Source organism: Cydia fagiglandana, chromosome 5 (genome assembly GCF_963556715.1).
Source record: "Cydia fagiglandana chromosome 5, ilCydFagi1.1, whole genome shotgun sequence".
Taxonomy (NCBI): domain Eukaryota; kingdom Metazoa; phylum Arthropoda; class Insecta; order Lepidoptera; family Tortricidae; genus Cydia; species Cydia fagiglandana.
Window position 1 is genome coordinate 10,759,438 of NC_085936.1, and position 27,361 is coordinate 10,786,798.

The 27,361-nt window shown below is 38.7% G+C and overlaps 1 protein-coding gene across 1 annotated transcript in view; it reads right to left on the minus strand.

Annotated features, from left to right (window-relative positions):
- Positions 1–27,361, minus strand: part of LOC134664457 (uncharacterized) — a 119,018-nt gene that overhangs the window by 10,350 nt on the left and 81,307 nt on the right. The window contains exons 4-28 of the mRNA XM_063521117.1: positions 14,422–14,503; positions 13,812–14,125; positions 12,428–13,549; positions 12,163–12,342; positions 11,885–12,067; positions 11,519–11,803; positions 11,154–11,431; positions 10,387–10,817; positions 9,889–10,205; positions 9,600–9,781; positions 8,620–9,505; positions 7,991–8,484; positions 7,686–7,899; positions 7,114–7,584; positions 6,192–7,033; positions 5,169–6,052; positions 3,553–3,932; positions 3,304–3,469; positions 2,953–3,204; positions 2,299–2,840; positions 1,998–2,210; positions 1,755–1,910; positions 1,330–1,471; positions 809–880; positions 360–550 (exon numbers count right to left, since the gene is read on the minus strand). Coding sequence (XP_063377187.1) covers positions 360–550; positions 809–880; positions 1,330–1,471; positions 1,755–1,910; positions 1,998–2,210; positions 2,299–2,840; positions 2,953–3,204; positions 3,304–3,469; positions 3,553–3,932; positions 5,169–6,052; positions 6,192–7,033; positions 7,114–7,584; positions 7,686–7,899; positions 7,991–8,484; positions 8,620–9,505; positions 9,600–9,781; positions 9,889–10,205; positions 10,387–10,817; positions 11,154–11,431; positions 11,519–11,803; positions 11,885–12,067; positions 12,163–12,342; positions 12,428–13,549; positions 13,812–14,125; positions 14,422–14,503 — 9,279 coding nt within the window. The remainder of the gene's footprint in view (positions 1–359; positions 551–808; positions 881–1,329; positions 1,472–1,754; positions 1,911–1,997; positions 2,211–2,298; positions 2,841–2,952; positions 3,205–3,303; positions 3,470–3,552; positions 3,933–5,168; positions 6,053–6,191; positions 7,034–7,113; positions 7,585–7,685; positions 7,900–7,990; positions 8,485–8,619; positions 9,506–9,599; positions 9,782–9,888; positions 10,206–10,386; positions 10,818–11,153; positions 11,432–11,518; positions 11,804–11,884; positions 12,068–12,162; positions 12,343–12,427; positions 13,550–13,811; positions 14,126–14,421; positions 14,504–27,361) is intronic.

Sequence of the window (27,361 nt, forward strand, 5' to 3'; positions counted from 1 at the left end):
ATTACAGAATTTAAATTGGAATTATGTACCTAACTAAAATCCTGGAGATCACGTTTAATAGTGATCTCAAACGGTCTATATATGATATTGTTCCCCTTAAATCGAATTAGAAGCCTTCGGGCGGCTTGAGAGCTTCCAATATTCAAGTTGCTGATTTAGTAAGCCTGATGTTAATGATGTCTAGTTTTCCATCAGGTATAGAAGATCAGATTTTAGTGCAGTCGGTCTCTCAGAAACGATTAGGTAGATCGTTGTACGGATTTCCTAGTTCTTTCAGATCGAACTGTACAGGCTAAAATATATATATATATAACGGAGGATGAAGGAAGTAAGGAAGAGGAGAATTGCATGATTCTTACCACAATCAGGAGCCATTACGACCTGGCCCATAGGACAGGCGTAGTCGGATACCAGTTCTAAACTAGCCGGGTCTGGCACAGTATTCGGGAGAATGTTTCGCACGTCGAATTGTTCGTCTTCGAGGATAAGTTTCTCCAGTAATCTTTGCACGGTGGATCGCTCGTTGTTGCCACCGTGGATTACTGGGTCGCTGGAAAAATTAAATTAGCAATGTCAGGAAATTACTCGGTTAAATCATGATATTCATGATGTATAAACCTTATTCGACAAGTCTGAATTGATAGATATGGGCTAGATTTTTGCAATGAACTCTGTTTCATATCGCTATAAAACATTAATATTTTATTAATTTACTTTTTTCTGGCTCAAAATCTCATCCACCTCTAAAGGTTTTCCCCTTACTCTTCGTATAATATCTGTGCTCAAGTGAAGGAGCATGCAAACTTACTTGACTGCCGGGAAAGCGATCTCAATGTTGTACGTATCACCAACTTGTCGCCCCTCCCTATTGCTTCGAGTCCTAAGTGCAAGAAAACAACATGCAATAGTGAGGAAGAACATGCTTTTAATCTAATAGTGCTTACAATCGAAAGTATAAACAGTGTCTATTCTAAAGTAACTAGAATGTTGTGTAAGAAATGTGTCGCAACACATGCTTTTGGTTCTAGTTTAGTGCACTACATCAATATACTTTTCAGAAATTTCTTTTGTACTCCTTTTACTCCCACACCTGACTACAGGATTTTAAAAATGGTTACTAGGCAAGTGGAAAAAAATGCCACGGGTCAAAAGTTCCAAATAGTCAATTTTATGACCTAAGAAGGAACGCGGACAATTTTAGACCAGTTGCGAATTTGTCCACCTGATAGGTACTATTCCCGAAGATTTTAAGTAACAATTAACCTATTGATAAAAGGTATCTACTTTCTATGTGCGATTATTTAAATTTATATTGAATGTTCAACTTACTCTTCGACGGGAATGATAGCATCCAGCACATACGTGTCTTCAGCTGTAGTTGTAGCAGGGGAAGATACTTGTCTCGTTTGCCGTACGTTGGCGCGATGGTCGCATTTCACATTAATGTCTAGTTCTTTGCATTCACGAGTACCTGAATTAAAAGATAAAAATAACACTATACCACTCAAGCATCATAGCCAGTAGAGAGATTTTCCTTAACTCTACGTAGGTAGAGTTGTTTACATTGTTTTGGGTATAAACAGAAGTAGGTACTCCTGTCTATACCCAAAACTATGAAGCAATAGAAGAAAATTGAGAATACAGATTTCTCTTTCCACAAAATTTCTAGTTCGATCGATTTCTATTGCTACAAATTTTCCAAAAGATTTGTTCAATCTTTTCTACGAAAAAACGTATAGGGATTTGATATTTACCATCAACAGCATAAGAGCAGAAGTTCCAGTCTCTGTTGAGCTGGTTGATAGCACTGCGAACCTTCTGCCGTAGTACGGCTTGCCCAGCATCGTTGCAAAGTACGGAACTCGGGAACAACATTGAAATTTTGAAGACTCGCTGTGCCGGATTTGCCGCTGCAACATTAACATTAGTTCAAAAGTTTATCAACCAAGAGTCAACATTATCAAATAAACGTAATATGACTTTTGAAATATTCTTACGTGAGCAAGCAGGGTAAACCATTGGCAGAGTCGGGTTGGTCGTAGGCCTCCAGAAACCTTCAGCACCGCAAGTGTAGAATGGCGGTACAGGTTGCGAGAATCGAAGGCCATCGCGACAGGCAATCTCGCACACCTTGAATTGACCTCCTGCACCCCAGTCTCGGCAAGACTGGTATCCTCCAAGCGGGTCCGCCAATGGAGGACAGAATTCAGCTGAAGAAAATTACAACGGTTCAATAGATTTTTTATTGAGAATACGACGCACGTAAAATAAAATAAAATATAAACTCGTGGTACTTACATAAAACGGTGACCTTGAAAGTGCAAGTGGCAGCATTACCAGCTGCGTCGTAAGCAACATATGCAATGTCATAGTCTCCCCAAGCAAGGTTCTGGCCTGGCTTGTGACCATTCTTTTCTACTACTTTAACGACGTCCACGTTATCACTGAACGCTGGTGCATCCCAGCTGACGATAGAAGTTCCGTTCTTTGCAATTACCCACAGATCGCCAGGACAGCGCTCGACGCGTGGCGGCTCTTTGTCTACTTGTAACTGTTGGCATTTTCCACCCGTATAACCGTTGGGGCATACCCTTTGTCCACAGTGAGATGGTACAATTCTCTCAACTCCTCCGATAACATCTTCATATCCGGCCCATGTGAGTACAAGTCCGCTGTAAAGGACTGGCTCCGTTCTGCAGTCGCGTACTTGTTTCTGAATTTCGTTGGTAACGTCTAGAGCGCGGTTCCAGATTTGTACTTTAGTGAGGTGGCCTTGGAAGCCTGATTCGGTATATGACTTTGGATTGTCTGATTGAGGCTTTCCTAATGTAACCCAAACACTGAAAATGAAAACCGAATAAGTATACATACCTATACACTGTGAAATTCAAACGAAGCAAGAAGAATTTTATTTTATTATAATAAATGCGATTTGCAAACCGTTTTACGTACTATTGCGGTAGTGTTCGTCCACTGCCATATCCTTCAATCTTGCTGGCAATCAATCCTTCAGTGATCAGCGTCAATTCACCACCGTTACTGCCATCCCACACGATAGCCACATGGTGCCATTGTCCATCATTCACCGTAGCGTACTCTCCGAAACTAAGATACACATCTTGAAGTTCAGGGAACAAAGATACTTGCACACCGTTTGAGTGCGCCTGGATGATGGATCTTCTGTTTAGGGCAATGTGAGAATTGCTGGAAAAAATATAAAATGTAAATAAAAGGAATACAGAGGACAATTTTTTAGTGTTTCATCAAAATATTGTCCAAGAGAAACAAAATCCATAAATATACCTAACGCTGTACGCCGTGAAGAAAACGCCCCCTTCATCTTGTTGCGTATATTGTACCCACATAGCAATTGTTAAACTGTCAGTTGATCCAGTGTCAAATGGCACTACTTGAGCGGCGCTTGAACGTAATGGGTCGCTGAAGTACAAGTCGTAGTCCACGCTTATAGCTGAAACATAAAAAAGTATTTAAAACACTGGTCGAGTAGGTATCTTTAAAAAAACGGAAAAATAAGTAAAATAAGATATTTACATTTTCTGCAGTCGTCTCCAGTAAGGTTGAATGGACATTGGCAGTAGAATCTTCCAGGTAAATCGATGCAGGTCGCTGAAGGCGGGCACGAGTTTTCTTTGCAGTCGATTATGTCTTCATCGCAGTTCTTTCCCTTAAAACCAGGTGCACAAACGCAAGAATAGCCTTCTCCATTATCAACGCACGTAGCTCCATTCTGGCAAAGTCCAGCTTCGCAGGCGTCAAATTCGTATTGACATCCGATACCGGTGTAGTCGGCAGAGCAAGTGCAGTTGAGGCCAGAACCAAAGTCTTGACATTTTCCACCGTGCATGCAAGGGCTGCCAATGCACCTTTCAGGAGCTGTTTCACATTGTTTTCCGTCTGTGCCACTTGGACACCTGTAAAAATTATTTTGGTTAAGTACCTTATAGTTAGGGATAGGGAGGCGAATAGGGGAATTTTCGGCAATACTCGAGCGTGGCAGTTTAAGATATGAGAGATACCTTAGACCTAATAGAACAACCTTGTAAAGTATTTAGCTCTATATGTAGTGACGCGCGCCTAGGATAGACGATCAGATTAGTAAAAAAAAATGGATAGTCTGAAATACTCGAGCGCGTCAGATTAAGATATTGGGGGTTGATTTTAGTGTTTAAAGACTAAATTTAACTAATCTGACGATAAGTCCTTGACGCCGCCGAGTTATAGGGTCGCGAACTTGTAAAAAAAAAACGTTAATCCGGCATTCTCGAGCGCGATTTTTATTTTTTATTTTGAAGAATATAATCTAAAACTTACTAATAATACAAAATCTGCCGGTTTCCGCATGACCGGAAGTGTGGAGGAGCCATTTCGTCTTCCTAAGAACGCGTTGCGGCATATAAGTCGCGAACGATACATTTTACAAAAAAAAAGTTTAAATAAACAAAAAAGGTAATTTTATTTTACACAAAAAAGGTCTCTTTACATTTTTGTCCAAAGTTAAAACTTTTTGACTTGAAGCATCATAAAATCGGTCAGATTAAGAGAACCCACTAACATTTTTGTCAGATTAAAAAAATATGCTTTCAGGATACCGAGATAAACCTCCCCTATGAAAATCTGACGCGCTCGAGTATTTCAAAAAAACTTTTTTTTTTTGCATTTTGAAAAATTCATCGTAACTTATCGTCACGCCGAAATCGTCAGTTTTTTTAAAGGAAGCTTCCTTGGGGCCTACTTAACACCCCTTCCGAAAATCTGACGCGCTCGAGTATTTTTTTTTTTTTTGCATTTTTGATTACTTTATATGCCTACCCCCACCACGCAAACCGGCAGATTAGTATACCGTTGTTATCAGAGGCACTCGGGGCATACGTAGTATGAATATCTGACGCGCTCGAGAATGCCCAAGTAACTGTTTTTTTTAACATTTTTGAAAAACCGTACACGCCAAACCCACCGCTAAAATGGTTTTTGCCATACGAGCTTTTCTTTTCGAAATTATTTTATCTTTCGATTTTGATAGGTCTCGACGGCGCCGTTGAATTACGCCATTTAGCTACCTCGCCTCCCTAACTATTAAAAATTATTAAAGCATAAAATGACACGTTGAAGCAGAAAAAATTAGAAGGAGGAAAGAAAATATAACTTACACGCAGAAATAGTCTTGGAAAAGATCAATACAGTTGGCATTGTTTTGACAAGGTCTGTTGACGCAGTTTCCAATGTCATGTTCGCAACGATGTCCAGTCCATCCGGGGTGACATGTGCACTTATAGCTTCCAATTTCATCTTGGCATGTACCGCCATTGAAGCAGGGATCCGATGCGCAATCATCAATGTTGGTTTCACACGTCTCTCCAGTAAATCCTTCATTGCACATACACTGGTACTTATTATCTAAATCAATGCAACGTTCTGTGCCGATCGGGTTGCAAGGTTCGTTCAAGCATTCATCGATAGCCGTTTCACATTGCAAGCCAATAAATCCGGGTCGACATTTGCATACGAATCCTTCTAATTGGTCGACGCATGTGGCACCGTTCTGACAAGGGTCAGACGCGCAATCGTCAATCGTGTGTTGACATCTCTTTCCGGTATAACCGGCTTCGCAGTTGCAAGTGAAGTCGTCAATGCCATCAATACATTGGCCACCGTTCTCACAAGGGGAAATGACGCATTCGTTGATATTAATGTCACATGATGGGCCGCTCCAGCCTGGATCACAAATGCATTGATGGACAAAGAGTTTGTCGACACAAATGCCGTGTTTGCATGGCTCATTCGAGCAAAGATCTATTTTTTCATGACAGCGTTTTCCAGTGAAGCCTGGCGGGCAGGCACAGCTGAAGTCGTTCACTAAGTCTGTACAAGGAGCACCAAGGAGACAAGGCTTTTCAATGCAGTCATCAGTGTTTGTTTCGCAGAGCTGACCTTCCCAGCCTGGCAAGCATTCGCATTTGAATCGGCCCTGTTGAAGTGCTATGCACGATGCGCCGTTACTGCAAGGATTTCCATTGGCCGAGCAAGGATCAATCTGAAATACAAAATGATTAGGAGAAGATTCAAGAAAAAATAATGATATCATAAAAAATAAAGAAAAAATACAAACAATAAATAAAATACAATGTATTTCTCTAAAATACAGACAATAAATAAATAGTAGTATGACGTACCGTAATGTCACAGTCAATGCCAGTATACCCAGATCTACATAAACAGGTATAGTTGTCAAATCCAGGTTCGTCCTTGCACATAGCTCGTTCTGGACAAGTGTCGTTTCTGCAATCGGACTTTTCTTCTTGGCAATTGATACCGCCATAACCAGGAGGGCAAGAACATCTATAGCCTTGGGGTAGGTCTGTGCATGTTCCTCCATTGTAACAAGGTTGACTCGCGCACTCGTCTATATCAATTTCGCACCTGCGTCCCGAAAAGCCAGCTGGGCAGTAGCATTGGACACCATGGCCTTTAGGTACACAGAGGCCGCCGTGTTGACAAGCGCTGTTAGAACATTCGACTGGTAAACATTCCTCTAGTCCAGTAGTTCCAGTTCCTACAGTCTTCATGTTAGTCGGGCATTCCATGCAAGATGTCTGTCCTACCAAGTTTTGATAGAAATTCCTTGGGCACTGAGAACATGGCGCTAGTCCTGTTGGAGAGTAAGTTCCGGGAGCACATTTCGCTCTACATCTATCTCTTCCTGGCGCAGCGGGCTGGTAGGTGAACGTATTTACGGGGCAAGCTTGACAGTCTTTGAATCCACCTGGTGGGGGCTCTGAGGTGTAGCTATTTCTTGGACATTCCAGACACGGCACTAGACCTGTTGGCGAGTATGTACCATATCCGCACACGGGTATACAATCAGTAACTTCCTTTGAACCCTCTTCTCTTGTGAAAGTTCCTTGCGGGCATTTGAGGCATGAGCCTTGGCGGGCTTGATTCTGGAAGTATCCCCGTGGGCACATTGTGCAAGATTTCTGTTTTTCACCAGCGAAGGTTCCAGCAGGGCAATGTACTGTAATAAAATATTCTAGTTATAAATACATTTCTACAACTGATGATAAGATTATTAAAATTTAAGATTTTGTTACTTACAGCATCTTGGAACGTCATTAGTATCCATATTTAGTACTTCACCAACACTACAAGTGAATCCTCTCGAAATAGAACTTCTGATTGCGCGCAGTGGCGGACATTGATTTCCGATAGACGACACATTAAGTACTGGTTCAATTAAGGCACTAGCATATGGCACAGATAAATCGAATATCAAATTTAATGTAGAGCCACATAAATCGTACAGCTGTGTTTGTCTGATTGCTGGGATGATGGCGAGAACGAAGTCCATTTTCACTACATTCTCATCAAGCAGGCTTGGCATAGCTTTTACGAATGTAACGTTGATATTAACGTTAACAGCTGAGCAACGTTGGCTAAGTCTTTCATTTAGAATGTTATCATATTGTGCAAGTAGATCCTTGTATTGTGGCAGGCATGCGTTAGATACTGCACCGAGAGCTCGATACTGCACGCTGGCTACAACATGATAAGCCGCTTGTTGGGTATCTGAAAAAAAGTAGTCATTCAAATATTTATTTATTTACCCTCTTTGACATGATGAAAAATTTGCTCATTGGCACAAACGCAGTCAATCCTGTTAAACTTACTTTCCGACACACAATCTGGTACGACAGCTGTTGGGGCCCATTGACGTTTGGTCTCACAGACAAAGGTCTTTACAGGTTCTCCATCAGTAAATCGGAAGCCAGGACTGCAAGTGGCAATGCACTGAATTCCTCGGTCTCCAGGAAGGCAGTTAAGTGCACCATTGGCTGGAGGAGTCAGTTCCCAATCTACACAGGGTGTAGCTTGGACAGACACCTACAAATTTTAAAAATCGGCTTAAAAACATCAAACAGACATCACTATCATAGGAATATTCATATAAATTCAATTAATCAATGTTTTATACCTGGAAATGACATTGGGCCTTGTTTCCATACTTGTCTGAGGCCACAACAGTGACATTTTCATAGCCACGAATTGGAATGACGGCTCTATCTGGAATAAACTTCAAGAAAACTTCACCAGATGCATCTGAAGCATTAATCCTTTTCCTAGTTTCATTGAAATTGACGGCATAACTGTCTTGTTTATCTACTAATTCAATAACGTAGCTCTGCGGGCAACTTAGTTTTGGTGGCGTATAGTCTGGCACTGTAATGTTTACTTCGCATATTGCGACATTGCCATCAAAGTCGAAAGCGACATAACGCACTACCATGTTGTGGAATACTTGAATGGGTGTTTTGAAGTGTTGTGGAGTGACTTCTAATCGAGCAATAGCACCAGAGTTATCAATTGCGGTTGGTTCAGTAAAGTTGACAGGCAAGAGTCCTCCGTTTACATCTGTTTGAACAACTATTGGCTGCTGAGGACAGTTTTGGAAAACTGGGGGCTCGTTATCTGAAAGAAAAACAAACAATAATAAACACTTGCATTGCAGATCAAACGAAAGCATATACTTTGGAGAGAAGGCATATTACTGAACGTGAAAAATAATGTTAAATAAATGTCATTATTAAATTAATGTCAACTTACCAACACAAGGAGAATATCCGTAATCGTAACCCAACAATGGCTCTGCGGTATTGTCGTCGCAACCCATAAGCTCAAACTTCAGACAAGCGTTGTCCATAAAGCTGATAATACCCAAAATAACAAATCTAGCTTGTACATATTTAGGCAACGTAATCATCGCCAATTCTCCGTAGTTTCCTGGATCTCTCATAGTAAGGTTGAAATTCGGGAAGTACACGACGTAATTTTCGTTTTCGGCTTGTTTATAGAAGAAGCGGATCTCAGTAGGGCGGCCTACAATATCTGAAGTTACAACACCCTTGACAAGAATAGCCTTAACTCTGTAAACTTTACCCAGGTCAACGCTAACATATGTAAATGCTTCTTGTTTTCCACACCAACCGGTTACTGAGTTGAGCCTGACATTTCTAGCCTCATAGTTAGGTCGTTCTGATGTAGCATTGATAGCCGAGTCGGGTATTCTGCCTGATGCTAATCCGAGTGGCCTGATGACTTTGCATTCTGGTTCGCGGATGCAGGTAATAGGTCTAGGGTTAATTAAAATGTATCCTGGTCGGGAGCAGCCAAACAATACTTCTGAGCCTTGTTCATAACTTCTCGCAATTTGGAAGCCATCAGCAGGTCTGCCTGGGTCTTCGCAGACAGGTCCTTCGCATCTTAAATCGCCGAAGTCCCAAATGCCATTAGCTTGGCACCTGACTACGTTGTCATGTTTGCTTGTTTGTCCAGCCAGTTTAAACGTATTTTGGCATCCGAAGAAGAAAGAACTTTGGTATCTTGTGTCAAGATATTGGCCATACTCTGCGCCAGGTGTAGGCATTGGGACACCGCAGTCTTTTCTTGGGCATTGTGGTTGAGCTCCAGACAGCCAATATTCCGGTAGACCCTGTAAAGGAAGCATATATGATTACACTGTTGAAATATGTCCTCAATATTTTTTTAGATGTTTATAATTCAACAGTTTAAAATTAAACTCGTACCGGTTTGGGATCATAAACACACTGTCTAAACGATGACGTGATCGTGTTTCTTAGTTGACGTCCAGGCGAAGTGCAAGTGATTGTTACGTTGTCTCTATAAGGCAGAAGAACACTTTCGGGATCATCTCTGATAACCTTTAGCCCATCATTCTTATCATCAGAAAGAGTTACACAGCGTGCATCTGTAAAACAAACATAATTGTAGTTTAAATGCTTTGCTCAATAGCAAACAAGATGAATAGGTATTTCATTTGAATCATTTGTAGGTAATACTTGGTATTTAGCTTACATTGACACTCTGGAGCCGTTCCGTTCCATGTACCACTGGATGTGCAGAGAAGTGATGAGAACCCAGACATTACGTATCCGAAATCACATTGGAACTGAACAATGTCACCAAAATGATATGCGGATTTTGTAGAAAGAAGTTTTCCATTCTCAGGAGCGGTCTGCGGCGGGCACATAACCGGGACACAGGATTTGTTTCGTTGATAGGTGTCACCATCACGTTCTCCAGTTTCAGATTTCTCGATACTGAATCCAGCAGTTCCGTTCGAGGCGTATAGTTCGTAACCAATGTTACAGGCGCAAGAGTAGTTTCCAGGTCTGAAAAAAAAGAGTCAGTAAGTTTACGTATATTTGATAGCTTATATTCAGTAGTGGGTGGGTAAAGACCTAACTAAAATACCGTTGAAAGCCGCAGGCTTGAATTAGTTTTTACTAGTAGTACTAATAAATATGCGTGAAGTGGCATAGGTATTGCTTGTTAGGAGAGAGTAATACTTACGTGTTAATACATTTCTGCTCGCATCCTCCGTTATTTTCACTACATTCGTTAATGTCACCACAGTCCAGTCGTGCACAACCCATAACTTCCAGTTTTAAGCAAGGGGCGCCAACGTAGTCTTGAATTTTGAATTTGACGTATTGTGCTTCTATCGGCATTGGTAAATTCAGGACTGATAGGGTTGGTTCCAAAATGCGGAATTCTACAGCGGTGCCATCGGGATTTGTGTAGTCTTTGAAAACATCCGTTAAATCGTTCGTGTACTGTATTCTTATAGCTGAGGTGAACGCAATGTTGCCGTCGGCTCGCATGACGCTCATGGTCCTGAATCCTCTAATGATTGTTGGTGCTCTTAAATCAATCAAGACCCAGTTGGCTCCTGCTTCCAAGTTGTTACCGCACCATCCTCCTCCATTATTCAAGCGAACCATCTAAAATTAAAAACAACAGTTATTAAAAATGCACAGATCTTATAATTATTGAAGTTTTTGCATAACATTGAATTATTAAGTTGATATTGAATTAATAATGGTTTGCTACAGCCCTTTTGTATCACGTCTCGCAAACTCATCATTATTGCCGTGAATTGATTGGGAATGTCTATGAAACAAAATTTAAAATTTGCATGTTACTTATGTTCTATCTTCTAACTATGTACCTAGCGTAATCCCGGCCTTTGCCAGGGTCCGTTTTACTACTTGCTTTCCTCCACTTTGCGCGATCCTTATGTTCTATAACAGGAAGAATTTATTTACGGTTAAACTTACCCCTTTGTGATAGCCAGGTTCTGGAGTAGAAGTTGTTATTGATTCATCAGGCACAGCGCCATTGATTAGACCCAAATCCCCAACAGGCCTGCAGTCCATGCTTGGAGCAAATCCTGGGCGACAAGGGCAATAGAATCCACCTTGAGTGTTCTTACAATCCGTAGAAGCTGCATCACATTGGCTGATCAGGCATTCATTGATGTCATCACATGTTGGCGGCGCATCGAATTCTTGATTTGGTCCGCATTTTAGTACGCTAGGTCCAGTAAGTTTATATCCTGAAAATATTTATTGCAACAATATTTAACTTGCTCATGGTTGGAAATTATTTGTTATGGATTTGATGGTTCAGTAGGTAAAATTACCTTTGAAACATTGTACACGAGCTTCATCGCCGTACATGTAAACCCTCGTTTGGTCAACAATGAAACCGTTTTTGATTTCGGGGAACTTCGGGCACAGAGCCTTTGAGCAAGTAGGCACGTCACCGGACCATGTTCCGTTGCTCATACAAAGAAGCACGGGTTGACCTGATCGGACGTACCCTGGCTCGCACTCGTAACGGACAATAGTACCGTAGCTGCGGCCACCACCGTTGAGAATGGTCACATTTGCGTGAGAAACATCTGGTAGGGCCACGCATTGAGAGGCTAGAAAAAGGAAAATACTCCATTAGAATTCGTGAGTAATTAATAAATAAATTAGTATATTACATTTCAAATTGTATTTACCGAGACAGGTTGGTGTCCTTTCCCATCTGCCATCAGACAAGCAAGATATCCTTTCAATTGGCTGTCCAGTGGGGAAAGCAAATCCGGCATAGCACTGGTAAGTTGCAACACCACGATAGGTAACATTGGTTGAGCCGATTGAGAAACCATTATCAATTTGTGGGACTGGGCCGCAATAAACCTCTGTAAAATTAAAACATTGGGGTTAATGTTTGTAAGAAACTAAAAACATTGTCTTTGTTAAGAATAAGTAAGACATGTTCAAAAATATTGTTTACCTTGGCAACCAGGAATGTATGTAGTCGACCATTTTCCTCCATCAAGACACTTTGTAGTGATTCGAGACTTTCCAGTAGCGAACTCTTGACCAATCGGACACGAGAAGGTCACGACTGTTCCAAAGGCGGTATCTCTGTTTGATGCTAAAGCACCAATGCCGGACTTCAGTGGTGGGCAATCTGAAATAAGTAAAAGCAAAGCGTTAATAAGAATTTCGATTATTTCAGTGAAAAAAATAAAGAAGAAGCTGTAGTAGTAACATACCTGCTGAGAATGTCGCCTTCCACCCGGGTCCATTATGCAAAGCATCAGACACGAACCGTATTAACATTTCTCCGCTGGACGCAGTTAATGTAATCCTTGGTTTGACAATGAAGCCATTATCCGAATGTAATCTCAAACCACTAGTGCTTGCTCCGTCAAAAACTTGTACAACATCAGACGGATGAATGTTGAACTCATCAAATTTCAGGGAAAGCGGGCCACCATTCGGGTTCTTTATCCTAAATAAACATTCTTGATTGTTCGGATAATTGCCAAGTCCGTATGCAGGCGACGTAAGTGTGCCGTTAGCTGCGATGACAGTTGCTTTGCAGCCTTGAGAGTATCTCATATTGAAGCCTTTTTTAGAATCACCTAGGCTTGTACGGAAGTACATGTAGAGGTGATTTGTAGTTGATACAACTACTTTCTGATTTTCCTCACCAGGTCCGGTTAACCTAGCAAGTACGGGACTAGAGGGAGTGTTTCCATCCTTAACAACAATGTAATCTCTATTCATACCTAGCTCTAAATCTTCTATTTCCAATGAAATTATTCTTCCGGCTTGTGCTTCAATAATGTACATACATTCTAAGCCTCCAGGGTAACCAGTCGGATAGCCAGGCGATGTCAATACTTGACCTTGTGGAGTGGCCCTAAGAATACCACCACAATTCGATGACTCAGTCTTCCAAGAGGCACGGAAGCCTTTTCTTTCTACAGAGCCGTCTGTGCTGAATTTAATTATCATAAAGTTGGAAGCGGAAACAAATAGTTTGTTCGATATGTCTTGTTTCCCTGATAATGTTGCTAGATTTACTGATTTATCTTCTGTTCTTCCGCCGACTAAGATTTGAACTGTGTCGAAGGTTTTTTCAGTTTCGAATTCCTGGAACTGCAGATGGATGTTTTGACCTTGTGGCCCTTCCAAGGTCCACTTACAATCGCTGAAAGCAGGATATTTATGGGGATAGTTTGGACTCTCTAATACATCTCCGCTGCTGGCCATGTAGAAATGACATTCGGCAGCACAGTCCATTTCATCGGAAGCATCACCACAATCATCTTGCTTGTCACATTTGAAGGCTGCATTAATGCATTTTCCGTTGGAACAATGGAAGGTTCCTGAAACGCAACACAATTGTTTTGAGAATCGCATTGTTTACTTAAATAAAGATTGGTTCCGCTTTATTAACCAAAGCTTAACCTTTTGTCTGTGTTTATTTAGGATCCTGCACACATTTTTAGTTTCCTTTTTGGCATTTTTGATTAACGTTATTTTTGCTGTACATATATTGTATATACCTACGACTGAGGTTGGAATACTCGACTTTAGTATCCCACAAACATACGAAAAATTTATTCATTCAATTAATTGTAAACTCACCAGAAGGGCAGGCATTAGCTCTGCACATGAAAGGAAGAAGACTTTCACATGTTGTAAGTTCCCAGGATTGGCTGTCAGCCGTGACATGGACGTCAACGCATTCTCCATCTTTAGGATTAGGCTGCCTTAGATCCCAGAACCCTGCATACTGAGAGACGAGAGTGCCAGCAGCAGACTCCAGGGTGTTCGTCCTGAGGTCATCGACCGTCGCAAGTCCCAGCCAGTAGTGGTTGTTGCTGGGGCTAGCCGGCACCATGCTCGCTGTCATGTTGTTTTCCGTGTAGGTGTCTACGACCATAAGTTCGCTGCCGTACCTGTAAATTTGCGTAGTGGAATCTCATTATCTTGTCACGAATAGAGTTCTACGACGATATTGACGATCGATATATTAACCAAGATGTACTTAAGTATTTTGTAACAATTTGTGTTTTTAGGTACCTTTAATGATTGCAAATGATCAAAGATGAATTGTTTCATTTTACTAATGGTTATATATATATAAGTCACTAATTTATAAATGTAGGTAATCCACGTACTATCAGTGTAAATATGTTCAGCACTAAAAATAATGCACAACACTTTTGTGGGTACAAAATATAATTTTACTAACCTTCGACATAAGTCTGCCGCTTTCTCCCAGGAATGCCTGATGTTGAAAAATTTGTAACAGTGTAATCCTTTTAGCTCCCATCCTGAAAATAAATACAAAAAGATTTTAGTTTGCTTTGTGAAGTGAGGCTGTTACATTTTAAAAGCTATTTCGTGTTAATGTTCCCGATTGCTGAAGACATCGCACGTATGGTATGCACTACTTGTGAACACATGTTATATGTAAAATACTTGTCTATCGGTCTTATACTACCATGGATAAAAAATCTACAGCCTGCTGCTTATATGAGTAGTAGTTTAAGCAGATCAAATTTCCCTAAATCGAACTAGGTAGAACTTTGTCTATAATTTTGTCTCAGTTGCTGTAGAAATGGGCGGACCTTGGAATATGTAAAATATGTATTTTTTATATTTCAAGAGAAATGTCACTAAGTAAATAAAAAAGTGTGGGAACTACCAGCAAATTGTTGTGACAGTCACTTTTCTATCCGCGTTCGTTTTCCCATTATAAAAATAAACAACAAGCTTGTCAGCGAACCCGTGAGAGGCGAGCTTGAAAAATGTTTGAAAAAAACTGGCGGGTTAGCATGCCGCGTTATCTATTATCTTTCACTGTCGTAAATAAACGGAATGAAGAAGAATCGATGTGCAGTTTTCATACAAAATTGTGTTTACGTTGTATTTGGTTTCATCCGCATTTTGCAATACTCCTCTATGTCTATGAAAACTTGAAGCCGTATTGAAATTTCGAAGTTTGTAGAAAATCTAAAATAAACCACGATGGAGCTTGAAATTTATTTGCCAATATATCCACTAATGTAATCTTCGTTGTTTTCGCACGTTAAATCGTTGTTTACTAGTGTTACTATCCGAAAATCAATTTCACGAAAAATTTACGCTTTGGGCCTGCGTAACCACATCCCAATTTATCAGGCCGATGGGTAAATCGAATGTGAACTACAGATTACACCGGCTTACATTGTTGATCAGCCAGACAAGTAGGTAAAAACGTTTCGCTAAATCTAGACTTTTATTTTGTACGAATAGTTATTTGATGTTACAATCATTTTACTTTTAATCTATATTTTATGAGTTTCTAAATCTGCATGAAACATTTATAGGTTATGGATGTTATTTTGCTATCAGATTTTATACAATTGCTTATTGCCCAACCGACTGGATTATGTACGAGTAGATTACTAAAATATACTTACACATAAGTATTAAGTGATATGATTATGATAATATAAGAATTGATTATAAAATAAATACATAAATGTTTTTCGGTGCAACATTAATATTAGTTAGTTAATATTGTTAATAATCAGGCTATAAAGGCTAACTTTATAGCCTAATTATTAACAACATTAGGACTTCATATTAACGCATTTAAATCGGGTTCAGTTGTAGTCAGCATGCGACCCTATATGGGATTAACGATTTTGTTAGAATTTAACCCTAATCATGGCAGAGGCGATTTAGTGACCACGTGCGGAATTTAAAACGTTTGCCCTATATTCAATGAGAAAAATTGATATTGAAATGAGAAATCCGGTATCCGGATCAGGTAAAGAGCACAGAGCAACCGCCGTAGGTACCTAAGTAATAAAAATCAAAATATTCAGTATGTCTGAGGGTGTAGGTATGTTGCATGTAGTTATTTTGTGATAATATTCATAATGACAGTATAGTGTCCGTACCCTATAGCCCGTGTCCTACCTATAGCTACCTCAATCGGAATAAAATACTGCGTTAATTGCGACAATCACACTACAGATGGCCTAGAGTAGCGAACGAAACGGTACTGTCTTTCTTTCGCTTTTCCATATACCTACCTACACAATTGCGACAGAGAGACATTAGCGTTGCTACATCGTCTACGGCGCAAACGATTGGCATTTTGGCTAGTGTATAGTAAAGTTGGTTCAAAGTTTTCAAACGGACGCTAAGACAAAACAGCACAGAATCTTATTACTAAGACTGAAAGAAATAAATGTGATAAATGCGGTTTGGAGTTGACTGTGAACCATATTTTAATTGAGTGTTTAGCATATAAGAAAGAAAAAGAAATCTGTAAGTTGCCTAAGACCTTAAATGATTGTTTAAATGACGGATATTTACATGTATGTACTTAGATTTATAAAATTAATCGATATATATCAAAAATTGTAATTATCTTGTGGTCGCTAATGACCTTTGTTGTTAAAAAGCGACCTTAAAAAAAAAAAGCAGCACAGAAGCAATCCCAACAGAAACCCGACATTATCATTCACACGTCCGCGCGTTCGCGTTATAAAAGCAAATATCGTAAATAGAGCGTGATGGGTTTAGCGACCGATCGAAGACGATGGATGCACGCACCACTGCCGCCGCCGGTGCAACCCGATGCAATGCCCGACCCACTTATGTTATTGCCGTGTACTCGATTTATGTTATTTAGATTTAAATATTCTGATGATTATAAAACGTTAGTACGTTCATTACTAGTAGTAGGTACTTATTACAACTAAACGACTGTAGTTAAAATCAGAAGGACATTCGCGCAATTAATATAATCTCAGGGACACACACATTTTTTTGGACGCCCGAAGCGATTATTTTCGAAAGATTGACTTAAGTAAAAAAAATATTGTCAAAAACCTTTATGGGGTTTTTTAAAACCTATTGATTATTACCGTTTTTTTTTCAAATTGATATTTATATCAAATTTAATTTGATTTTTGTTTCACATATTGCAGTAAGCGAGGTGCTATGTAGTATTTAGAAACTTGGTTTATGCTTGCATATTTTTCAACCGACATTTAAAATTATGTACATACATACATATTATATACGTATACATCATACTAAAACAGATTTTTATTTTAATTACAAGTTCGTCTTGGTACTCCAATTTTTATGTAACATGATGACGCGTTCAATAAAATATATCTCTCGTTTTTAAAGGAGTGTATTTCAATTAAAGTTTACAATGCCTTTCGGCTATCAATCGTATGTATAATCGTATGTTGACATTGAGAATAACAGTCAGTAAATATTGACTACAGAATACAAGGCTCTCGGCCTACCGTATTTGGGCGTTAAATATAAGCATTATTTTTTTCAATTCAGGCATTCATTTATTGCATTCACTATTTATTGTGAGCCAGTAACAATTTAATAAATATAGGTGACGCATATGTTAAAAATATTTTGCATGATGTCTGCAGCCTTTATATAAAATAGGTAAGATTTATTTGGCGGAAAGTCGCCAGCCTGTCGGTATTCTACAGGTTGCACTTCGGGGAGTGTGCCCAAGAGCTACACGAGCTCATTCCACCGTCCCCATTCTACCATCGGACTTTTAGACGCACGGCCGGTTTCCATCCTTACTTGGTAGATATTCCGCCAATTCGCACTAAGCGCTTTGCTTCTACTTTCCTTATGCGCACTGCCAGGGAATGGAATTCCTTGCCGGCGTCTATATTTCCGTGCTCTTATAACCCGGCAACCTTCAAATCAAGAGTGAACAGGCACCTTCTGGGCGAGCTCGCTCCATCGTAGGCCACGTCTACGCCTCGGCTAGTCTGTGGCCATGAGTAAACCCATGCATAATAAAAAAAAAAAAAAAAAAATTTAGACAAACGAGCAGATGTTCACTAAGTTAATTTATATTTCATATTACGAGGAGGGATCCGTTTGAGTCGCGAGCTCCCGTCATACAAGTAGGTACCTACCTACTTTAATTATTTTTACAAGACAAATTATAGAAAGTGTATGAAGGTTCGTGTCATTTCTTGTATTATATCTTTTGACTTTTCGTCAGTGTTACAAATATAGGTGTAAAATTACCGGCCGAAGTCTAATAAGATTAATTGCCTAAGCTACATATACTAGATTTTGATAGATTAAACCCAAATTTTATATTAAAGGAAAAAATGGAATTTACGCTTCCGGCAGGACTTTCATCCGCAACCTCCGCAACCGAAAACCAAAACTCAAATTCTAACCCAAAACCCAAACCCAAATTCTAGATAAATCTATATACCACTTGTACTGTACAGTAAACGGGTTTGGATTTGTTTTACTTTGTTTTAAAGGCCCGATTCGGATTTTGAAATAGACATCTATTAGATATCTTTAAGACATCACATCACCAAGATACGATAACGATATGTTTAAGATCTCACTTGTCAAATTTGACATTTGCACATTCTGGAGATAATCTTGAACGATTTCCACAGGATATTACTCAGAGATTCAATTCACATCTAATAGATATCTTACTCTATCTAACGTAAAAGTGACATTGGTTGTCCGAATTGCGCTGCAAAAGAGAACTAGTTGATATCTGAACTATAACGTATCTAGAATGTATCTAGTACGTGTCGTCTCTTGTGAATATCTTGAAGTTCGAATACGGCAGTAAGTTCCAAATGTGTGTATATTTCTACCGTGACTGTATCTAATTTAAGACATTCCTTTGTCAACTCGAACCGTACCTGTTAATCGTACCTTTAGCACTTGCGGTTGACCGCGAAATGTGCTATCTACTCAGCTTAATTTTCGATTTAATCGAATCGAAATGCTCGTTCACGACTACTCAAATTAATTACTCATTTTCCTCCAAATAAATGCCAATGCCATAATGGCCAGTTAATTAATACAAATTAAGCTGACGTTTTTACTGTTATACTTAATTTGTTAACTTATTCAATTTGTGTTGCAATGAGCATGGAAAATTATAACTCTTATCTGTTTGTTTATTTGTTAAACAATGTCATATAACTCGGAACAGTAGGTAATTATGTATATTACCAGCCCCTAATACATTTGCCAACTTTGTGTCTAAAATATCAGGAAAACTCTGAAGTACACAAATCTTTTCGACGTTGAAACAAGAAGTCTATAATTGCAGCTCGTAGAAGACGCCTGATGTTTAAATAAGAATAGAATATTAGGATCTGTAAAAACCTCTCCATCATCGATTCAAAATAATATATCCAAGAATCACTTGTATTATATTACTTACATGTAACATTTCCCTTGATCGCTACTGCATTCTATTCCCATGTCGCGTCACGGAAGAGCTCTCGTATAACTGTCGACGTATCGGCGCATAGGTCGAGTTTCGATGTCCAACCGACACGGTCTCTGCAGTTCAATTGTGTGGAGTGCCCTCGTGCAACCTACAGCCTTGCAAAGGATCCACGGATACGTTAGTTTACCGGAGATTGAGTTACCGCTTGTTGTGGCCAATTCTGATAAAGTCACATATAAGATAGCTTTTGAAAAATTAAAACGGGCATTTGCATGCCAGTAGTTAAGCGTTTTTGATGATGTGTTACGTAAGTTTTACCGTTTTGAACAGAAATGGAAAGGTTTTGAATTCAACTCGGTCTAAGATTAACTTTCCGCCGCATGCAGAATTTTTCCAATTAATCGATTGTTTGTTGTTTGTTTTTCTCATCATGGTTTAGTTGTTAAATGTTGAATAAGAAAGTATAATGTGGTGTATTGTGACTATTAAAAGTTAAGTCAGTTTAACGATAAAATGTAACGTATTTATTGCGCTTCGTGTCTTTGAATTATCATCTAACTATTTAGTAATAACATTAAGTGTTAATAACATAGAATACGACTGAACTCTTTTTCGAGCGTCATAAATTGATATGAAAACTTTAACCCACTTACCTACTCGGTTTTATAGGTACACAATATTTTATTACTAGTTTTATAACGAATAAAGACCTGGTTGGTTTATCTATTTTGTAGATGTAATAGACGTCAAATAAACATAAAACGAATACTAAAACTAGGTTTACTGAAGTAGCCTGTGGTCGGTAAAGAGACATGTCATAGTAGGTAACAGCTAGGAGGTTGTGACCTCCGGTCACGCTACATCAACACTAATACCCTTTATACGTGACTCCTAATTCTAAGAATTCAAGGATAACTACACATCTTATGTAAGTACCTACAGTAATCATCAAAATAAGCGGGACAGACTACGCGTCAAAAGTATCTACCATTCTCAAATAGCTCATATGTACCTACATATCGTATATGCATATGTTTTCGTCTAGTTCCGCGAGGCAATTTTGTTTATTTTAATAAATTTTACACATGAACATATAATGATCCAGTAATGGGAACCATAATAGCAATGTTTAATGTAGTTTATTTTGATCGTATAATAAAATTGCATAAGACTTTTATTGCTGAAAAAAAGGACTTTTCAAAAACGTTGTCCAAATCATATTGTCCTCTCTTACAGCACTGCTGCATGCATGGGCTCGAAACAAAATTGCCAGTACATTGGCAGAGCCCTATTGTTTTCCCTGGTAATAGCCCTTTTCACATATGTTGTAATCCTACCCGTCAAAAAAAAAAATATAAAATCATTATTTTTTTTCTTTCAGTACAAACGGTATTTCTTGTATTTAGATTTAGTTATTGCAGAGTATTACCATATAAAATTAAATTACATTAGTATAAGCATTAAATATTAGTAATTATTAAACAAAAACATTAGTTTAGAACAAACGCGAGAACCTCAAAAAATGGGGTCACCTGACGAAAACATATGCATCGGGGCTCGTATATCTCTCTATGTATGTACACCGTGCTTCCGCTTACCCACCGCCAACTTAGAGTAGAGAACAGCTTTAGCCAAGCGGTGGTCACGCGTGCAATTAGAGCATTCAAGAGCAAGTTCGGCTTGGCCAGCCACATTAGGGCTCACGCTAGACAACGTTTGGGGTCGCCGTCATCGAAAACGACTATATATCCCAACTAACATTAGGCGCTAAATTTAAGGGTTAGAAGAGATTTATATAAGCGCCTATTTACTCTTTAGGTGTTGTTAGTACTCTAAAAATAGGAGTTATAGCCGGCTATAACCCCGTTTTAACCCCGGATTGGGCACAAATTTTATCACCATAAGATTTATAACAGTGCTACAGTAGGGTTAGCGGATAAAAAAAGAGACATAAGAGCGGTATAGTGGAGCTACAATAGTGTTAATTAATTCTTTAGGAGCTATATGGGTTGCATATAGGTGACTACAAACTGTTGTAGTAGAAGAGCGCTAAAGTAGTGCTGTAATAGCGTTGATTAACAACTTAGGATTTAAAAGGGTGTCAAATAAGCGACTACTAACTGTTTGAGTACTAGTATAGAGCTATATAGATGATACTTTCAGCTTTAGATGGTATATTAGCATTTAAAGTCAATATTTGTAACACTCAAGAAGGTAATTGCACATTTTTTCCTTAGCGCTGCCTGCTTTGGTTGCACATGTTTCCATTTTGTATTATTATTTGTAAGCTTGCACTGTGGCAGCTTGAAGTGAAATGTAATGGCGGATAAATAAAAGCAAATAATTATTTTAGTTCACTGATGCCGGTGTTATCTGCGGATTTATGATGGCGAAATTAATTACACTGTCAATAACTATATGTATTACTAACAAAATTTTAAAGGGCCTCTGATCCTTTGCATATTTATCTGAATATAATATTTTTTAAATTGTGGTCCACCGTATTTAATTTTCGCAAAATTACACAAGATACGTGAAGTCCGGTTTTAAATACAACAACACTAACATTATGTCTATATTGAGTAAACGTATCGATTTTTATTAAGTATTTACGTTCTAATTAACAGTTTTTGTTTTGCTTATTGATTCATCGGTCATATTAACATGGCGCTATAGGCTTAGGTTGTAAGTAAGACTCTAATAACACTATAAGATGTACTAAGGTATTGAATAACGCCCGTCTGCGACTACATGATCTATAAAAGTTACTCATAACTTCTCTTTTCGACTGTAAGTGAGACAAGAGAGTTAAGAAGCGATTGCGAGTAACGGAGCTATAAAAGAGTTTTTATCGCCCGTTTAGAACCTTAAGTGAAAATTGCAGCTGCATATTACTCATATAGATGTTAAGGTGGTAGAATTCACTTTGAGCTATAACACTAGCTGCTTAAGATCCATTATAGCGGCCAAAACGGCTACTGTGGATCTTAAAGCTATACATGGACCTCTTAAAGACCTTGATGTCACCAGAGCCTGTAAGCTTAGAGTATATAGCTATTCTACAGCCGTTATATGTCTTTAGGTGATAAAATAAGTGCTAAGTGTCGCCTAATTGTTTGTTGGGATGTATGTGTAACAATTAGACTGTAGAAAACGCTTTTGAACGTGAACTGTAAAATTTATCCGTATTTAGACTGTACTACCAATGAATCCTTGATTTTGGCAATTTCCACAAGTCATCAATTTAAGTTATCACAGTGTATTTATTACGATACTGAAGAGAAAATTAGTAAATCGGTTTAAACGGTTAAGTTTTAAAGTAGTTCCGTCTGAATCAGTCGTCTAGTTAGGTTAGAATCGGCGCATTTAGTGGAATCAATGTTCCGTGCCCACTGCATTAAATTGGATTCAATTTCGGCTAGTCCACACTTGTGTCGGATTGTCAAAGGATATGTCACGATAGCAACAATATATACCTATTTGTTGGTGGTTTGACATTTATCAGTAGGTATGTTTTGTTTAGAATTACAAATGTTTTGGATGAAAGTTTCTTTTGGCTTTCTTCCAGCGAAAACATACATCGTAACGCAATTCCCATTTGGACATTAGTTGTTATTGTTTTCTCCCTCAGTTACCTATTTTGGCAAATATAGCAATTGGTGCAAACATATATATCTCAAGAAAAACCTGTTTTTCGGATTAATAATGCTTTAGTTATTTACAAGTTAAAAGAATAAGAGGTAGACAAAAATTGTTTATATTGCGTGAGAACGCCACATTCGTGTGGCTTCATTAAGTTCGTGTCAATTTGTGTCTAATAGTAGATTGATCATATAATATCGCATTAAAGGCATCAGTGACTCAAGCTAGCAGTGCATATGATGGAGTCACCTTTCACTCATTAAGTAGCCTTCAAGGCTCTTTGACGCTCAATTGACTCCGCCTATACAAAGACCACATTGTCTTGTCCAATAAAAACAATCGATACTAAAATAATTTAGTAACTAACGGTACTTTTCAGAGAAGTTAAGTATGTCTTATTATTTAGTTGTTCGTTGTTGTTGAGATTGTTGAATTAGTGCTCATTTATTGACGAACCTCAAAATCTTGCGTGGGCCGTGCATTGTGTGCATAAATATTTTTTCCGGCATAAACAACGAATTTAGTAATCGTCTTTGACATAATCGATGCCCACTTAAAAACTTGACAATTTTTTGACAATTTGACAACAACAAAAAAAAAACTATGACATTAGTAAAGTAGTAAGTAGGAGTCTTGCCCATCACTAGTAAATTGATCATTCAGAGACAATTTCAATATGGCGGTTTGTTTACATAGTTAGCAAGTTCTATTGAAATAAACTTTTTTTTTACTTACTCCTTATTATGAACTAACGATTAAATAAACAATTACGTTTACATCTCATTACCTCCCACGTAGTAATAGTACAAGTTACTATTGTCTCTGCACAGCATCAAGCGCCTTACTAAACAACTGACCCAGATTGTAATGCTCCAAATCTCTCAGCTGATGCGTGCCAAGTTTAGAGCCAACTTAATAGGACCACATCTACCGACATGACAAAAGGCTTAATGCCCCATCATTAAGTTGTTCACATCTCGTGACATTGGGCTTGATTCTGATTCGCGCGATGGATTGACACAATATAACCAGACGTGACGGTAAATGAAAGAAAACGAGGTAGATTCATTTACATTTGCAGAAGACACGTTCGATTTCAATTTCATACCTATATTTTGGCGTTAATGCACGCTTGGACGCGATTGCTTTTAGGCTACCAATCATTAAAACCAAAAGTCGCGACAAGAAGATATAATGAACTAGTACAAGATACATAGGTACTTGAACGTCATATTTACTAGCTTGCACTCCCGTTCTGTGTTCGTCGAATAAAAATAAAAGAACAAACAACTTTTGAAGGTTCGACATGGTGAAGCCAGTCTAGCCAGGCTGTTTGCAGTCGTCAAAGAAAAACTTTGATCTTTTACGCCGTACGGGTACGATTCTAAAGTAGTGGAAAAATCTTAAAAGTTTCTATGTGGACCTAAAATTGCAATATGATTAAAATAATGTTCATAAATAATGTTAAATTGATCATATTTTATGCAAGCAGAAGGAGCTATGTAAATAATTCTTATGACTCTTATGAGTCACTTAGCGTGATTGTATGATGTAATGTGACCTTTACGGTGATGTATAGTATAGTGTCTGCTGTGCTTTGCGATTTTATAATACAAACTTACTGTATCTAATTTATTTTAACACTCGAATAAAGTTAGGCAGCTTCAAAACGTAATTTAAAGCTCTAAATTTGATAACAGCGTGCGAAATACACTTTACATTCGTCACAAAATTAGAGATAACCATTTTACTCGTTGGGCATAACCATAAAATCTAGGTAGTGAGTTTATTTGATAACGGTGTTTAATCTGATATAAGTGCGAAGTGATTAAGTTGCGTAGGTAACTGGGTAGCTCAGGCCTGCCCGTTGTAGGCTAACGGTAAGACTTGGTGAAACTAGTAGTATTGAGGAAACTAAGGCTGCAATTACGATGGCTCGATATGCGGGTGTGCGGACCCTTGCTTTGAATTAAACTTGCAACACATTAAAACCGTGGCCGTAACTGTATCCTACGCTGTCGTATCTTAGTACTAACTTATAAACTTCGCCTGTAAGTTTCTAGTATGACTAAGATTGAGTTTTGATTGGAAATTTTCTCCTAGCCTTGGATAAATAGTATGATCAAAGCAAAGACGTAACGGTACGAGTAGACTTTAGCTTTAAAAAGACGGGGAGGTAGGGGAGCGTTTAAACAAGACTTAAATCATACATTATCTGAGCATGCTGTGGTCTGGTAGACAGGCATAAGATAAATGCGATCTACGAAACTGACAGCGCTCCTAACCGATGTGGAGGAAGCGTCAGCACTATTGTTGGCTGTAGGTATAGATATGTTGAAGTCTTAACGAGCGCAAGGAGTGCCTTGTCGGCTGCGTTTATCTTGAGGCTTCATAACTCGGCTCGGTCGGTGAAAGCGAAGGAATTCCTGCCTCTTATTGAACAATAGAAAAGGCACAACGTCGTTTAGAACAGCTTGATCACTATGCTTGAATGTCGTATTACTCATGAATAAATTTAACTGAATGTCTAGTTACATTACAAAGGATTTGTTAGATTTGGTAGTTGTTATGTAGGTACATAGTTCATGTAGCTTTTGCTTCTGTAGATTCACTTAAGAGCAATGAAAAGGGTCGCTTTGTGTGTGAGTTTCCATAGAGAGGAACCTTTGACTATCTATGATGGACGCAGGTGTATCTGTTAAAAGTATTAAAATGGAAAAAGGATAAAAAAGTTCAGTGAAGGTCTAACATATCGACACGGACATAGCGGACAAAATATGAAATATACGTTAGTGATTTTTTTTTATTTCGCTCCATCGGCTTCTGTCTATCGTTTCGTTAATATTGAGCGAAATTGAAAGATAGGTGGGCCTATTGGAACTGACTAGTGTATTTGGTAGGAGATCAATTACCTATCTCAAAGACTGGATACCATACATAAACTAAATACTGCTGATTGAATTCTAGAGGGCTAATACTGGAACTTGACGCAGGACATATATTATGCGTAGCGTGTCTACAGCGGGTTGCGATTACGCCACATGTGTTGTTGCATAAACGGCATACAGCAGTGGCGCCCTGGCCATACTATTAAAAAGATTTGCCGCCCAAAACTGCTCGCGAGACAAGTGCCCTGTTTATCAAAAGCTTGCAACTTGTAATACAAGTGGAAGTCTCTTTCTAACAAAAGCTGTCAAAAAGGGACTTCCACTTGTATTACAAGTTACAAGCTTTTGATAAATAGGGCACTCCTCTCCACCCAAGCCCACCTTTGCCCCTAGTAAATACGCATCTGCGTCAACGTATTTCAAGCTTTGACGCGGTCATGGATAAATAAAACAAGTTAGCAAACTGACATTCTATACAAAGTTGCCGTCGCCACTCTAATATTCAGCATTCAGCGCCGTTAATTAAGGGAAGTTGAGTTAATTTGTCCAGAGGTCTAAGCGCCGTTACTATCACGAAAGTACGGACACGAGGAGGAGGTGCAGTTGCCTAAATACTACGGCTGTGAGGTTGATTTTTTGGTTTTAAAAAATCAATGTAGTCAATCTGTCCCCGCCATCTCTGTGACTGGTTGTCCAGTTAAAAGTTGAGCTTCGTTCGCATTGCTGCACGGAATCTTTAGAGAGTATTTCTCGTTTGTTTGTGTTCAACATCTGCAGGTTAATTTGTTATTGTTAGAAGACAAACTTTGCTTGTTTTCCAATTATACTAATGAAAGTAAGTAAAGTTTTGGTATCGAGACTTAAGTAGATCTCTTAAAACCAAAGGTAATCTTTATTTTAATTGCTGTTGTTTCCGCAGAGTTGATTAAGTAGAATCCTTGAGTTTGGTTTCAGTAAGTAAATCAGTCATTTTGTTTAAATCGTACTTGCATTAAGTCGCCGTGGACTTTTTAGTGGGCGGGACTCTAAAGCCCTCAAGTCAAGCTTGGTAGTACAATATTTTAATTACATGTTTATTCGCAAAAACACGTAGGAAATTGCTTGTGAAATGCACACCTAAAACAAGTAAATATAATGCACATTTATTTTGTTATTTAATCTTAATTATTTTACTTTAACATGTACGTACAGCTTGTATTCAACTACATTAAGTACCAGACCTTCGTTTATGACAGCAAACTCACGTATGCAATCTTCATTGTAGTTAAATTAATTCATGACTCTAAATTGATGGGGGCTGTATCAACAGTGTACAAATAGACGGGTACCTACAGATGCAAATCTATTCTCAGATATGACGGTACTTAGCAAAATTGAATTTATAATTAGAC